Source organism: Protopterus annectens, chromosome 6.part0, assembly GCF_019279795.1.
Source record: "Protopterus annectens isolate FY-2018-M chromosome 6.part0, PAN1.0, whole genome shotgun sequence".
Lineage (NCBI taxonomy): Eukaryota > Metazoa > Chordata > Ceratodontiformes > Protopteridae > Protopterus > Protopterus annectens.
In genome coordinates, this window is record NC_056737.1 from 1,936,302,591 (window position 1) to 1,936,319,962 (window position 17,372).

At 36.4% G+C, this 17,372-nt stretch overlaps 1 protein-coding gene across 4 annotated transcripts in view; it reads left to right on the forward strand.

The window, feature by feature from the left end:
• Window positions 1-17,372, forward strand: part of NCKAP1 (NCK associated protein 1) — a gene marked incomplete in the record, with an annotated part of 2,707,503 nt that overhangs the window by 874,041 nt on the left and 1,816,090 nt on the right. For all 4 annotated transcript variants that reach the window (XM_044075245.1, XM_044075246.1, XM_044075247.1 and 1 more), the window contains 1 exon segment: window positions 14,776-14,824. In XM_044075245.1, the coding sequence (XP_043931180.1) occupies window positions 14,776-14,824 (49 nt within the window).

The window sequence follows — 17,372 nt, forward strand, 5'->3', positions numbered from 1 at the left end:
AGGCAAGCAATGACTTTGTGGAACACAGCTCTGGCTTAAGTTCAATTACAAGCTCAGTTCCTGCCAGGAAAAAAGAACACATTGGCAGACGACCTCAGCAGAAACATCATGGATCCCCACGAGTGGAAACTGGATCCACAAGTATTTGCAATGATAACTCAAAAATGGGGACTTCCAGACATAGACCTGTTTCCCAGTCCTCAAAACTATCAACTAACAAAATTTTGTACAAGGACACTTCACCATCAAGCTTGGAAAGTGGACGCACTCTCATTCAGTTGGAAAAACCTGACAGTGTATGCCTTCCCTCCATTGCCTCTCCTCACAAAGGTGCTTCTGAAAGTCAGAAAGGAGAGACCACGACTGATGCTCATAGTCCCAGACTGGCCACGCCAGCACTGGTACCCACTGTTGAGGAATATGGCCCAGGGCCCACCTTGGATTTTACCACAAATTGCCCATTTGCTCACACAGCAAAACAATCAGATTCTTCACAGCCAGCTCAAAACCTTAAATCTGGCTGCATGGCAAATCACCTAAGCATCCAGCCAGCTCCTCTTTCCCAAGCAGTTATGGATGTTATTCTGGAAGCTAGGAGGCCCAGCACCAGGAAGGCCTATTCAGATAGATGGAAAAGGTTTTGCGCCTGGAACCAAGCTAAAGGCCAAAACACACTTCAGCCTCACATGCCTCAGATTCTACAGTATTTAACTGAGATGTTGCACAAAGGACTTTCTTTTTCTTCCATTAAAATCCATGCATCAGCTATTTCAGCCCACTACAACACGGATCCACCCTTATTTTCGCATCCACTTCTAAGGCAGTTCCTCAGAGGAAAGCACCTACACCAACATGGGGACCTCAGTTTTGTTCTGGAAAAACTTATGCTACCTCCCTTTGAACCAGCTTTCTCTGCAGATCTACAGTTTCTATCATGGAAGACTGCCCTGCTGCTTGCAATAACTTCAGCTAGAAGAGCCTCAGAGCTGCAGGCACTAATGGCAGTGGAACCTTTCCTCATTTTCCATCAAGACAGAGTTTCTCTACGGACTAATCCTTCCTTCATGCCTAAGGTGGTTTCCAGTGTGGCTTTAAATCAAACCATCCACTTACCCACCTTCTTCCTAAATCCACAGAACAAAGGAGAAAGACTCCTGCATTCCTTGGACATTCACAGGCAACTTCGCTACTAGGATAAAACTAAGGCTTTCAGAAAATCTGACCAGCTCTTTGTATCCTCTGCTACAGCTTCACAAGGGAAGGCTATATCAAAACAAACCATTTCCAAATGGATAGGACATTGCATTCATTTTTGCTATACCCATCATGGAAAAATAGTTCCTGCTACCATTAGGCCCCACTCTACCAGGGCAACAGCTACATCTACAGCCTTCCTCAGGGGGGTTTCAACCAAGGAGATTTTGGAAGCTGCAACTTGGAGTTCAGTACACACCTTTACCAAACACCATCACTTACCACTTTACTCTAAGACTAGAGCTGGCTTCGCCACTGCAGTTCTGCAGGGCCTTCTAGCCTCCTCTAACCCTCTATAACTCCTCCACCCATCCTTAGCTTTGGGATTCTACCCAAGTGTGATGACTGCAGCAGGGTAACACGATGAACATAGTACAGTTTTGTACCTACCATAAATGTAGATGTTCGAGTGTACACCCTGCTGCAGTCCAGGTTACCCTCCCTCCATCCCCTCTGATCTAACTGGCTAAATCTCTACAATACTTTCCTAATGTATTTGCTTATAGCTGGAGGGATTTTGTGTTTGTGCAAAAATTACTTAATTTGGTACTAATTACTGACCACCTTTTTGGGGGCACCTGACATCTGGGGCAAGAAAAACTGAAGAAAATGGCGTCGGATGCATTATATATACCCCTGGCGCACTGACGTCAGGGAAGAAGCGACAGCAACCAACGCTGGACCAAGACTTTGGAATTCCGGCCGACTGCGGGACCGCCTGACGACAGGATAACCCAAGTGTGATGACTGCAGCAGGGTATACACTCGAACATCTACATTTATGGTAGGTACAAAACTGTACTTTATGCATATGTTTGGGAGATACAGCGAATGAGTTAAGTTTTAATCTTTCTAATGCTATATTAGTTTTATGGGTTAGAATTTTAGTATATTTTTTGTTTAATTGTTCAATTGCTTTTTAATTTTTATGAAGAGTTATAGAATCATTTAGATTAAGTTTCGTGATTTGTTTTTGGATGCTATGTAGTTCTGAATCCCATTCTTTTATTTTATTTTTATACCATGATATGATTTTTCCATTCAAATAAGCTTTCAGTGTATCCCATAAGTTTATTATATTCATTTCATTATAATAGTTTATATCTAAGAATTGTATTTCTGAATCTAGCTATGGTTTAAATTGTTTTAATTTTGTAATCTAAGCTGGGATTCTTGACATAAGGAATAATCTCTTAAAATGTTTATGTATTTTAAGAATTAATGAGCTATGATCAGAGAAAGGACATGGGATAATGGAAAAACTTGTTATTTTTGTTTAATTCTTGAGATATGAATATTTTATCAATTCTAGTTTGAGTGCGAAATCTGTAATCTTGATGTGAGAATGGTAATGAATTAGTTTCTTTGTAACTAAATGTGTCAATTAGATTTAGACTTTCACAATATTTTTAAGAGTTTTTCCTCTGTTACTAATGCGCAAGCTTTTTTTTGTTGGAAGTCTCTGCATTATCCAAGATACAATTGAAGTCTCCTCCTAATTTCAAGTATCCCTTATATACTCTAGTAAATAAGTCTATGTGTTTTGTTACTGTTCCTATGCCTATACCTCCTCTACTTCTTTCAGCTGCTCCTGTTAGGGGTTGCCACAGCAGATCAACTGTTTCCATTTCTTCCTGTCCTCTGCATCTTGCTCTGTCACACCCAACCACCTGCATGTCCTCTCTCACCACATCCATAAACCTTATCTTAGGCCTCTACCCGAGAACCAGAAAACATTTGCTAGAGTTCAAATTCTATTATTATAGTTTGCTATTACTATAGACAAAAGTCCTTCTTTATCCTCGTATTTAAAAAGGATTTGAGGCATTATACCATTTATTTCCGTAGAGTAAGAGTTCCTCTAGTCTTTTTTTTATATGAGGAGTGAGCTAATATTTTGTATTCATTAGGGTTCCAATTAAAGGTATCTTCTGTTTTGAAATGTGTTTCTTGAAGAAATATCACTTGTATTTTGTTCAGTTTTTTATATTTTAATAAGTTTGATCTTTTCCTTGGGTTATTTAATCCATTTGTGTTTAAGGATCGAATAGTTAGATCCATTGCTATAAGTTATTTGTATGTAATATTTATGATTATAGATAAATTTGTGATGTTTTATACGGAAAATCAGAGATAGCAAACCAAGTACCGACGATAAATTCAGCAATAAATCCAGCATGTACACAGTCTATACGTATTCACCAGGCACAGTCTCCAATAATCCAACAAGTTAAAATATTTATTTAAGACCAATTCAAAACAGGTTAGCGCTTTCACCGATATGGCTTCTTCAGACCTTCATATTTAATTAATTGATAAACAATTTATATACACCATCTAGGCGGGAAAATCATTCATTCTTAAAGATACACTACAAATGGAAACAGTAAAAACATCATTATTATATTACTAAATTCAAAACTCATTTAAAATCTATGTAATCATTATACTATAGCTAAAATAAACATACTATGAATGCTACACCTATTATAAATACTATACATAAAATAATCAGTTCCAACTCATCTATGTAGTTTTTTTGTTTTCAAAAGTGGTTTAACTGGAACCATACCATTCAGACCAGGTGGGGCATCAGACCTTAATCTAATAATCCAATTTGCTTCTCTTGTTTCGGTATAGGTCCTGATGTCCCCCCCTCTCGGTCCTGGTGTAATTTGTTCTACTATTGAAAATTTAAAAACATGTTTGTCACCTCTATCCATAACATGTCTTGCCAAAGCATTTGTTTTCAAGCCAATCCTAATGTTGTATACATGTTCATTGTTACTGTTTCCATTTGTAGTGTATCTTTAAGAATGAATGATTTTCCCGCCTAGATGGTGTATATAAATTGTTTATCAATTAATTAAATATGAAGGTCTGAAGAAGCCATATTGGTGAAAGCACTAACCTGTTTTGAATTGGTCTTAAATAAATATTTTAACTTGTTGGATTATTGGAGACTGTGCCTGGTGAATACGTATAGACTGTGTACATGCTGGATTTATTGCTGAATTTATCGTCGGTACTTGGTTTGCTATCTCTGATTTTATTTATTTTACTGACTGATTGGGTTTCCTGCAGAGAAGCATTTGCCCCGTTGAGGCACTTATTGGATTATCTTTACATTTTCTGTTATTGCCGGTGCATAAACGGGGACATGACCGACGTTGTTTCTGAAGCTGCTGTAGCAATTGAGCTTCCGTACACCATAAGATAAGCTGAGATGACGAGAGATCCTGTGCGTCCTGCTGCTGAGAAATTCAAGGAAATGATTTCCTCTACATTTAACCCCCTTACTCTGTATCACGCTGAGCTGGATGAACAAGAAGAAGGAAGCGTTGAATTAATCGATCGTGAAGGAATGAGAAGTGCATTGGAACATTTAGAAGGAGACTTATTAAAACTCAAACGCATGCAGATGCAGAGACAGCATTTTGATGTCTGCTTGCAGCGTAAAGTAATACCGAGAGGGTTGAGAGTTTTGAAAATGCCGACGACCGGCACTTTATACCCGGAGCTCCTCTACAAATGGCAAAGACTGAACATTCAGGTAAGCCTCAGTTACATGGAGCTGCTTAATGAGTTTTTTAAACCACTTGAAGAATCGTTGAAAGCAGATGTCATTAGACAACAACATGATTTATTTGAACGCTTTCCTGACAAGTTTTTAAATGAACACTTCAACAGATTGTTAGATAGCGTTTCTCAATATGAGAAATGCCTTTTGGATCAGAAAAGATCCAAGTTGAAAAGAGACATCAACGATTTTTATAAAGGGAATATTTTCACTTGGCCGAGGTATGAAGGAAGGAGCCAAGCTACTTCCTTGGGACAGTTTAATAGAGACAATGTTGTTATTAATAAATCAACTGTATGTAATGTATCTGCAACAATAAATAACAGTGATTCAGTGATAGAGAATAGGGTTGTAGATAGTGGTCATACGAACAGTAAGACCAGAATAGATAAACATATAGAAGGAATAGCTGGAACAAGTAATGTAGATAGTACTAGGAATGGCTGCATAGTTAATGAAGATATGATGAATGAAATTATTCCTATGCAACCTGTGAGTACTAATGAAATCAATAAGAGCAATAGTCCACAAGAGGCTAGTAATGGAAATGAAAATGTTGATGTGATAGTAGTCCGCAGGAAGACTAATGAAGGGAATATGTTACAGAGTAAAAATAAGAATAATGTAGTAGTAGATAGCGGCTTGAGAAGTTCATAACTTTGATATGGCACATCCTTTCCCCATCAGAGTAGAAAGGAAAGAGGGGAAGGATGCGCTCAGTAAGCAGGGGAAGGCAGAAAAGAAAGCATTCTGCAGAGAGATACACCAACCACAACATAAAAAAGATGTGGGAAGGGAAGACGAACAATTAATTTTTAATATTTCCAAACATCCACTGACATTAGATGAAGTAACAGTATTGAATAAAGGTTTATCCTTTATTCCTACTAATGCTAGCAGATATGAAGAAACCGTAAGGGATTTTAAACTGTTTGTTCGAAATCTATCATTAAAAGTCTTTTTCAATGATCAAAGTTCTAAACCAAGAAAAGAGTTTAGAAAACCAAGTGTATTTACACCACCTTTACATCCTTTACTGGCTGCATATAGCAAATTGGTTGAAAATGAACTATCTAGAATGTATGAAAGTGATACTAGAAAGACAACTAGGAATAGGTATAATTTGTCATACAAGCAGAGGGCATCATTGAAGAACTTAATGAATGACCAGTCTGTGGCCATTAGACCTGCAGATAAGGGGGGTGGGGTAGTATTGATGGACAAGGAACATTATGTCAATGGGATGAGAACTATGCTGTCTGACGATACACATTATACGCATATAGAACAGAGTATGATTAAGATTATTGTTTGTAAGATCCAACATAATCTAGAAGACTTATATAAAGCCAACATTATTGATTCAGAACTATATGAATATATGTGTATAGAGTTTCCCTTGATACCAATTCTCCATGGACTCCCTAAAATTCATAAAAATATGGAAAACCCCCAATTTAGACCTATTGTGGCCGGTGGAGGGTGGTCAACCGAACCGTTGTCGATCTATGTAGAAAATCAACTTAGGCCATTAGTGGAAAAGAACGTTTATATTGTAAGAGATACCAAACAGTTTTTATTGGATTTGAATGAGTTTATGGGGAATGTGTCAACAACAACTGAATACACTTTTGTTTCCCTAGATGTGCAATCCCTTTTTACTGTGATTCCTAATACAGAGGGTATAATAATGTTGAGTGATTATTTAAAACGTAATTCACAGATGTCAACTAGCAAGATTGAGCTTCTAATGTTCTTTTTGGAGATGATTTTGGAATCTAATGTTTTTTATTTTGAAGGTGAATTCTATCTGCAGAAGGATGGCGTAGCTATGGGCACTTCATGTGCCAATAGCTACGCCAACCTATATATGGCTGAATGGGAACACGTCCAATTGTTTAACAAGCAATTGTTCAAGAAATATGTACCGTTTTATAGACGTTTCGTGGACGACTTGTTTCTGATTTGGACAGGTACGTCCAGCGAATTGGCCCTATTTGTAGATGAAATGAACTCTAGTAATGAATACCTTAAGTTTACTTATGAGTTCTCAGGAACTAAATTACCATTCCTAGACGTTTATGTAGAAAGGTTACCTAATGGAATGGTAAATACGGGGGTATTCAGGAAGAAATGTCATAAGAATTCACTATTACACAGGACAAGTATGCACCCAGGATATGTTTATCAAAATATAGTGAAAGGACAAGCAATGCGAATATCTAGATATAATCCCACAGCGATAGGTTATGAACAAGAACTTAGTGAATTAGGTGATAGATTTTTATCTAGGGGCTATTCTGTTAATGAGATTTCCAAAGGATTTTCAGACATGACTATACTTAGAGAGAATAGAGCTGCACCCTATTTCAGTGATATATATTCATGTGATGAGAGAATGGCCCAGGAGACTTTGAAAGGAAGCACTGGAAGGATAATTGATAGAGGGATGGCATGCTCTATATTTTACACTAGTGATGTGGGGAATATAAAAGATATTATTAGAGAATACTGGGATGTCTTAACTGTAGACCATACACTCAAAGGTATTGTTGGGGAAGCACCTAAGTTCATCTATAAAAATAAGAAGAACTTAAAAAGATTATTATGTTACCCCAGAGAACAGATGAGTGATGACAATATAGAATTATATGGAACAGTAAAGTGCAACAAATGTAATTTTTGTAATTTTATTGATACAGACAATGTATTTATACATCCAATAACTTTAAGAGAATATGAATTTAAAGTAAGAGGGACTTGCTTAACATCCAATGTTGTCTATCTGGCCTCCTGTAAGGAATGCAAAGCGTTCTATATTGGTAAAACAAATAGGATGTTGAGGGATAGAATACGTGAACATGTATACAACATTAGGATTGGCTTGAAAACAAATGCTTTGGCAAGACATGTTATGGATAGAGGTGACAAACATGTTTTTAAATTTTCAATAGTAGAACAAATTACACCAGGACCGAGAGGGGGGGGACATCAGGACCTATACCGAAACAAGAGAAGCAAATTGGATTATTAGATTAAGGTCTGATGCCCCACCTGGTCTGAATGGTATGGTTCCAGTTAAACAATTTTTGAAAACAAAAAAACTACATAGATGAGTTGGAACTTATTATTTTATGTATAGTATTTATAATAGGTGTAGCATTCATAGTATGTTTATTTTAGCTATAGTATAATGATTACATAGATTTTAAATGAGTTTTGAATTTAGTAATATTATAATGATGTTTTTACTGTTTCCATTTGTAGTGTATCTTTAAGAATGAATGATTTTCCTGCCTATATGGTGTATATAAATTGTTTATCAATTAATTAAATATGAAGGTCTGAAGAAGCCATATCGGTGAAAGCGCTAACCTGTTTTGAATTGGTCTTAAATAAATATTTTAACTTGTTGGATTATTGGAGACTGTGCCTGGTGAATACGTATAGACTGTGTACATGCTGGATTTATTGCTGAATTTATCGTCGGTACTTGGTTTGCTATCTCTGATTTTATTTATTTTACTGACTGATTGGGTTTCCTGCAGAGAAGCATTTGCCCCGTTGAGGCACTTATTGGATTATCTTTACATGTTTTATATGTAGTTTGTGTAACATCTTTCTTGAATTTGTTCATTATGAGTAGATTATTTTTATAGGACGTATATGAAATAATATTTTGTTCAAGCCAATAAAGAAAAGAAAACATGAATGTTTCCTGAATAGATAAATGGAATAAAATAAGCAATTGTTCTAATAAACCCACTAAAAACCATGATGTAATACACACTTCCAATCCAATAGAAAAAAATCTATTAGATTGACCTTCATCTCAACCATCCAATATATTGGAAATCACCCTTTCCGAGCTCCAGTAAATTAACTTTTTTTTTTTTTTTTTTTGGGGAGATATATAGAGTATATGTATTAATCAGCTATTTTAGTATATTTCTTCCATTATAACATAGTTTAATCACTTAGTGGTCTTTCTTTCAGCATATAACTATCTGCTAAATATACCATTTCACCATTTCTGTTAGCATATTCAGAAACATTTATCTAGAATCTCTTGCTTCACAACATTAAATTATTAACAAATTGATGAAATTTAAACCAGTCAAATATGAAGAAATAAAGCTATTCATTTGTTATTTTAAAGGATTAAGTTATAGGTTCATAGGTCGGTACTAGGTTATCGGCCCTAGGGCCTGTACAAGCCTACCCATATCAATTCCCTGGATATTTCTTTCCACAATATTTACTTCCCTGGACCCCTGTCTAGCAGGGTGACTGGCATGATCCCTGGGGTGAATTCCCTATCTCCCATCCAATCGTCAAGGTTCCTTTTGAAGAGGGACAAGGAGTCGCTCTGCTTGACATGTATGGACAAGTCTGTTCCAGAGTATGGGGAGTCTCTGGGTCAGGAACCTATCCCTCCAGCATGTTTTCTTCATTGTGATGACAAGGTTTAGATCCCTGGAGCATGTGGCTCTGAGGGATTGGGATTTCTTTAAGTGGAGCATATCCAACAGCTCAGGATTTCACATGGCCTTGTATGTTAAACAGAGATCCCCTCTGAGTAGACAATATGCCACAGCCTATAGCTGGAGTTGTTTTAGATGGTCAGCATAGGGCATCTGCTTTAGGCCTGTATTTCTTTTAGTGAGATATTTTAGCCCGGCCTTTCCAGCTGTTGCAGATGTCTTCTAAGGTGCATACTAAACTGGGCATTATACTCTGTAATGGGTCTAATGAGGGATGAGTACAGTGGGACAATGACCTTCTTTTTTAAAATCAAAAAACACGTGTTATACTTAAGTGAGTTAATGCATTAACTTATAAATAATTTCAACTTGACATTTCTTACTTATACTATTCTAGTTCTTTCAATATTCATTTTCTATTAGAAATTTATTGCATTGTTCATAACAAAATTAGTTTGCAATTATATGTCAATTTCTAATCTACTGTAACTTCAGAAAATTCACAGTAACTCAGTAACCTTTATTTTATACATCATTCTGGTTCAGTTAATGACATTTTGATAATGAAGAAAAACCTCCACTTTGTCTAAGCCTCAAATTCCGTGACACTGACTGACTGTCATCTAAAATAAACAAGGTAATCTATACCCTGGAATTTAATTTTATTTTCTTAGTACACTTCATTTCTCTCAATCCATTATTTGCATAGTAAGAAATTCAGTATTAAATTTTATGGAAGAGTTATCTTCCTTTGATCAAATTTATGTAAAGTTATGGATGATGTGTTCAGTCAGTGTTCAAATAATCAAAGATGTGTCTTAAAATTCCTTCTGTGGCTTGTAGGCAAATTTTTCAGTAGTAACAATATAACAACATATGGATTTTCATTTTAGGCAATTGTTTTTTTGAACTAAGTTATAGTTGAGTTTTCATTCCCTTTTCTTGAAATAAAGTTAATACTCATTCAATAGCTTGCAATTCATTTTTAACTTAAGGGTTCACTGTATTGACTTTTTTGGATATTACAGTAATCATTAATGTTTAGGTAGCTATATTATTTGAAGTTAACTTCTTATAGTCTAGATACAGACGTGAATTAAGTTTAATGCATCTGATATAAATCTGAATACAACCTCTAGAACGTTTTCTATATTATTACTAATGCATTAGAATTTTGCCTCTAAGATTAAATAACATCCTGTTTACAGCATAGTCGTGCATCAATATAGTTAAAGTACTATAAAGATTCCAAGTAAACTGTTTCAACAATATGACACTTTATGCACTAAATGCATGAGTTATGTATATTTTGATGGTAGACATATTTCTGTTAAGAGACGCAATATTGTTGTTCAGAGTTTAACACTGTAGTAAATCTTAGTGCAAGCTATTAAAGAAATCTATGTATTCACTGTCTGGTCCATAACTCTGGAAATAAATGCTGAGATTTGTCTTGGTAGTCATGCTATTTAACTGCAAACAAGTGGACAGGTCAGTAAATACTACAGTACTTGTACTACTGAATGTTTCTGTTCTAAAACTCTATGGTTAGTTACAACACAGTTCAAATATGTCAGGTCCTTTTACAAATCTTGTCAGATTGCTGTTCACAGAATGTCTGTTCTTTCACAAATGCAATAGAGAGAACTACAGCAATGACAGCAAATAATCAGCTTTACTTTATATATATATATATATATATATATATATATATATATATATATAATAAAATGAGACTGCTTTTGGTAGTGTGGGTGTTAATACTGGGTTACTTCTCGTTTCAACTACTGTAACAGTCAGTCATCATATGCACATCTGTATCCTCTGTTGTCAGCAGTAAGAAACAATAGAGAATACAGTAATCGGCTTCAATACATTAATCCATTGCTATTAAGTCTCGTACCACCTTAAATGAGTTTAAAAAGGTCTTAGTGAAAGTAAAACAAAGGTGTCGTAGTAACTACTTTTTTTTTTTCTTTAAAGCTAATGCAAGCTGCCGACGAAATTTCAGCAAAGACTGCAGCATTCAGTGATGGGTGTTAAACGAAAGGGTACCGGAAGTTTTATTGTTTATGCATTTTCCCTATTGGGAGGTATGAGAGATAGCGAGCAGTGCGTATATACGTTAATACGCTGTTCTACACATTTTCGCATCAATATCTGACTCTCCTAGATTGTAAATACCAAATAAACAAATGCTGACTATTAAATTGATCTCTTTTCCTATCCGGGTACAAGGAAATGCATTTAACATATCATCTATCTCTAAGGGCATACTTCAAGTGAATATGCAAAAGTCTCTGATGTAAGCAACTTAAATGCAAGTAGCTTCCTGTACATATGTTCTTGTTGCAAGTTGATTTAACATATGTGTTATAGCATACACTGTATGATTTCTGCATAAAATTACGTTCTTTTTTTTTTTAATCAGAGCGAACGTTAGGAATGTCAGTTATAAATGCTCATAAGCATTTCAGACGAAAAGTTGTCAGTTAGAGATTCTCTTGTTTAATCTCTGAGGCCTAGTACATTTGTTTAAGATATGGGAACCTGTTGCTGTAAAAGTGTTGAGTATATTTTTTCGTCAAAAAACAAAATTGATCGTTTATGTGAAACATGTCATATCTTTTTGTGTAACATTCATTAAACAAATCAAGTCAAGTACTATTCAAAAGATGCACCAAAAACAGTAGAAGTATTCTTCAGTCAGTTCTATATACTTTCAGTATATTATTTAATAAACTAACTTAGGACTTTTAAAGTTTCTATTTGCAAGTGATTTTAATTCTGATGTAGTGTTACACTTTTGTTTTCATTAGAATTTGTTGTCAGGTTTAGATTTAAAGTTAGATGAGCTTATGTAGTGACTAATTAGAAAGAAAACAAAACGAAAAAAATGATCACTATGTTATAATCAATGAAATGGAAAGTAGACATACTTTTTTTTAAGTTGATATGGCACCAATGTTCTATATCTTTGTTGAGCCTTTGAGAGATTCAGAAGTTTTATGTTCAGTTCTTTTCTTTTTCTTCACATCAGTCCAAGAATTTTTCTCTGGGCATCTTTTCAGTTTTGTATTAGACCAGTCCATTTCATCAGGGATGGAGGTGTTATTTTTGATAAATAAAGATGTTTCTTCAATGTTGTTGAAGTTTCTCCAGTCATTTGAATGGAAAATTCTGATTTTAGCTGGATAAACTAGTTAAGTCTTTATTTTGTTTTGTTTAAGAAGTTTCACTAAAGGCCATGTTTTTTTTTCTTAGTTCTAACACTTATTTTGCTATGTAGTCATTATCAAATCTTATGTGGCTTGATTTATATGTTAGGGGACTTCCTCCAGACTGATTTTAATATAAGATCTTTATCTTGGTATGATAGAAATGTTACCACAGTTGATCTTGGTGGTGATTTAGATGAAAAAAGTTGTGGTTTTCCATTGGCTGTATGAGCTCTTTCTATTCCGTATGAAAGTCCCTCCTTCAGATCTAGAATTTCAGGAATCCATATGTTTAAAAATGTTATAATGTCTTTTCCCTCTGTTTTCTCTGGTAGACCAAAAATATTTATGTTGGTTCTCCTCTCCCTGTTCTCAAGGTCATCTAATTTTTGGTTAGCCAGGTATTTTGATGTAATAAAAATTCTGTCTGATTTTCCTCTTCTTTTAGTCTTCCATCTGTGTCATTTAGAGATGTTTCCATATCAGTTAATTTATTTTGATGTTTTTGTAATATTTCCTTAAGTACATCAGTTTGTTTTTGACAATTCTTAAGATTTTCTAAATTGTCAGTGAATTTATTCATTTTCAAAGACAGTTCATGTAATGTGGAAGACATCAATTGGATTTCTTTCTTCAGAGTAGATTATGTGTGGTGATTCTTTGAGCTAGCCATTTCCATATAGTTGTGAAGATCTCCAAACTATTTTGACAGGGAAAACTCACCAGAAATTCTTGAAATTTGATAAGGTTGTAGTTTAGAAGTTCATCTATGAAGTTTTCCTGCTTCTAATTGATGAGGTTAATTTTTTCTTTAATTTCTAGTACATTTTTACGGAGCTCTAAAAAGATGCTGTTACCAGTAAGCCATCTAAGCTCCCCCCGGTTTGTGTCCTTTTCTAAACCTTTTTTTGAGTAAACCTATTTCCAAGGTGACTATTGCCAGGTGGATCTCACTGTGTATCCTTCAGATCTACAAGGATAAATGTTTGTCTTCTCCAGGTCAGGTTGGAGCTCACTCGACAAGGTCCATGGCTACTTCTGCGGCGTTTTGGTCGAGAGTATCTTTAGATGACATTTGTTCTGCGGCCACTTGGTCCTCATCTCATACCTTTATTTCCTCACTATAAATTGGATTTGATTTCTCGAAGGAGAGCATCTTTTGCTTCTGCGGTGCTCCAGAATATCCTTTCATGAGGGCCACCCAGGTGTTTAGTAGCTGGGGACGCTGTCCCACAGGTTGAAGATCAAAGGAAGTAAACTACTTCAGATAAAGAAGTTATGTACTCACCATAACATTCCATCTGAGTAGTTCTACTTCATTTGTCTTCAACCGTCCCTCTCGTCTTCCCCCAGGCCCTACCATATGGACAGCGCTCATACCTGGGGGGTTTTCTGTGTGTAAGGTGTTTTGGGATCGGGTTGTTCAATGTAGAGTGCAGCAAACTCAATCTGATGGTTGGAAGGTAGTGGTGGTGTATTATGGGTAGGAGGAGGAGCTTGGAGCTCGGAGCAGATGCTTGTGAAATTGCCAGCTCGGATCCGTTATAGATCCGATACCCACAGGTTGAAGACAAGTGAAGTAGAACTACTGAGATGGAATGTTATGGTGAGTACATAACTTCTTTTTAAGCAAAAGTAATCAGATTTCTGCTGATTCAACTTCATGTTTTATACTTAAAGATCACCAGTGTGTGTACTTATGTAATGTTTAATTTGAATGATCTTCTGCCTGAAGACATGCTGTTGATTGTCTTGCAGTTCTGTTTTCTTAGTTGTTCATGCACTTTATGCCGAAGTTAATAATTCACTAATAATAATCAGAACATGCCTAGTCCTGGTCTGAAGCCATGCTGTCTAAAGAGAAGAGGTAGTTGGTTGCAGGATTAAATTAATTAGCTTTTGTTTCGTCCCCTCATAGTAAAGATGGCTTGGTAAGTATTCTGTGTTGCTAATTCTTTGGAGATGTGTATTTTCAGACATCTGTTGGCATAAATGATGCATTTTTAAATAAAATATAAGCAGTGGTGTAAAGTCTTTTTGTCAGTCAGAAAAATTGATTCAGAAAAGGTACTTACGACGTGACTTATCTAGGGGCAGCATGTCAAGTATCATTGCACAGTTAGCATTTATGGCTTTTGGTGCTAATTTCTAATGGTGTTTTCATGTGTTTTGTGTTAAATTGTAAGTATTCTAGTTTTACGAGTATTGTAATTCTTCCTGGTCTCTTTTTGTAAAACAGATGCCATGTGAATACCTGTCTTTGGATGCGATGGAAAAATGGATTGTGCGTAAGTGCAACTATTTTTATGTAAATATTTTAAAATATTCCTTGTTGAAAATGTGTATGGCATTTTTAACTCAAAAAGTGGTCATATGTTAATGACTTGCAACCATTCAGGTGAAGTGAAGATGTTCATTGTTAACATTTCAATAATATGCTTTGTTCCTTAAATTAGGTTAATCTAAACTGGCATTTGTTGAGGAAATAGTGTTTTAATGACTTTTTTGAAGCTCTCAATATTGTAGTTGTACTGCATAAGTTCAGAATTAGTACATGTTCATCATTAGAAGACTGTTTCAGTAGCATAACTGTATAGGACACATCCTGCCAAGGAATGGATGTCTAGCCAGGGTACAAAAGTTTTAGGACACTTTCCTTACATACCATAAAATTCGTTGGAGCATACAAGTGTTGGTATAAAAGGGAAAACAATAGCACCAAGCTCAAGACTTCCTTACTGTTGAAGAGTTCAGTTTGATATCTTGTGTACACTACATCTTCAATTTTCTAATACTTCAGCTTTCTGGACAAGATGATTACCCCTCTTAGGACCTTTCTTTATATTTGACTAAAGGTTTTGGAGAATATTTGTCGCATGTCTAGCAAAAGAGTAAAATATGCCTTTAGTAAAGAAATCCCATACGTGGATTCATGCACAGCCTGTCTTTCTTGTTTGTGGGAGTCTCATTACTTAGTTTTGTGATATTTGCCTTTCCTTTACCTCAAAGACTATTTGTAGACAGCTTAATAGCCTTAATGTCATTTTGAAAATAAGTGACTTAATGCCCTCTCTTGGTCCTTCATGGCTACCAACTCTTCGTTGAATATCCCATTTGATGTTAAGATTTGGAAGGAACCCAGCCTTCCACCTTTATTTCCTGGTCTGGTACTAGCAGATCCGCTGTGTCCGTCATGTAGCATCGGGACAGTGAGTTCAATCTTCCCGACCCCTCTGGTGCTTCTGCATGAGAAACTGTTATGGATCAGGAGTTACACATGTCTACTAAGGCCAAATGTCAGGGAACTGCAAAGAAGAGAGAGCACAGATTTCTTTTGTCTGAAGGGTTGTGCTGTATACTTTAGGTTGTAGGAAGTAGCAGGTTTACTTGTTGAGGTCTGTGCATCCATTATGTCCAAAACTATTAAGCTGGGTACCCCCAGAAAGAAATCCCAGAAAACCAAGCACCTTTCTTTCCCTTCCACCAAAGCCAATGTTAAGAGGTCCCAAGAGGAGTGGTACAGTTTTTCTAAAAGTTCTCTTAAGAGCAGGCACCGGCTTCTGAGGAAGTTCTTTGCACTACCAATATTAGACACAAACCGATGACTTCTTTCGCATCTTCGGTTCGGTCTAAAACTACCGAGTTTCTAAGGCCAAGAGTACGCATTACGCCTAAAAATGATGACCCAAACTCATGCACCTGCTTCCTTGCCACATCATCAAATACTTAAAATGGCAGAAGACCTTATTATGCTGATTTGGGGAAGCCAGCCTTCCCCTGCTAAGAAAAAGAGACCTGTCCCCAGCAGCTTTAACAGACCAAGAGTCCAACGACTCTGAGGTATCTGATTATGAAGACATGCTTTTATCTGCTTATGAGGATTCAGATGCAGAGGAATCCATTCCCTCTGCTTCTCCTGCAGAAGATTTTTCTTGTGGTGAAACCTTACATACTTTCCACTGGGAATGCCAAGACTATCCTCAGTCCAAAAAGAGACTCTGAGATTTTCTGTATTTGCCACAACATAGACCTTTAGCAATACCCCCAGTCCTGGATGTTGTGGATTATGTCTTTATGGAATCCAGTTTAACTCCTGATACCTTACCCCCTGCTCCTAGGAAACCAGACGGGTACTACAGAGTTCCTGACTTTCACAAATTCCTTTTCAAAAATCCTACTGCTGACCCAGAGGTCATCTCCCAGGGGCCTAAAGGTGTCAAAGCAAATACAGATAAGAATCCCACCCATTCGGACAGGGATTCCAGAGCTTTAGACAGATGGGGTAGGAAAGTATACACCTCTGCAACTCTCACCATTAATGCTTTGAATTGCTAGTTTCACATGCTGAAGTACCAACAACATATTATGGAACTTGTTAAGCAAAAAATAGCTACCTTTACAGACTGTGCAGAAAATAAAGAAATTCAAGAACTTATGCATTCTGCAAGCCATGGCAGCAAGCATACCTTGCATTGTGGCTTTGATGCCATAGAAGCATTTTGCAGGGCAGCAGCAATCACTGGTTCTGTACTGAAAAGACATGCTTGGCTTAAGGAACAGACCTTGCCAGACCATGTCAAATCAAAATTACTAGATGCTCCTTTGGACAAGGACAATCTTTTTGGCTCCAAAGCAGAAGAGGTTCTTAAAATGATGGAAGAAAAAGCTAAGTCTATGCAGACAGTCAAGACTTCTTGCAAGTACAGCCTCCTAGATTCAGTAGGCATTGCCCCTCAAAACATTGGTCCTTTCCAGCCCCCTCAAGGGCACCTCAAACTAGATCCAGGGGAAACAGACCCCCCCCCCCAAAACTACAATCTCAGGGTATGCAGAGAT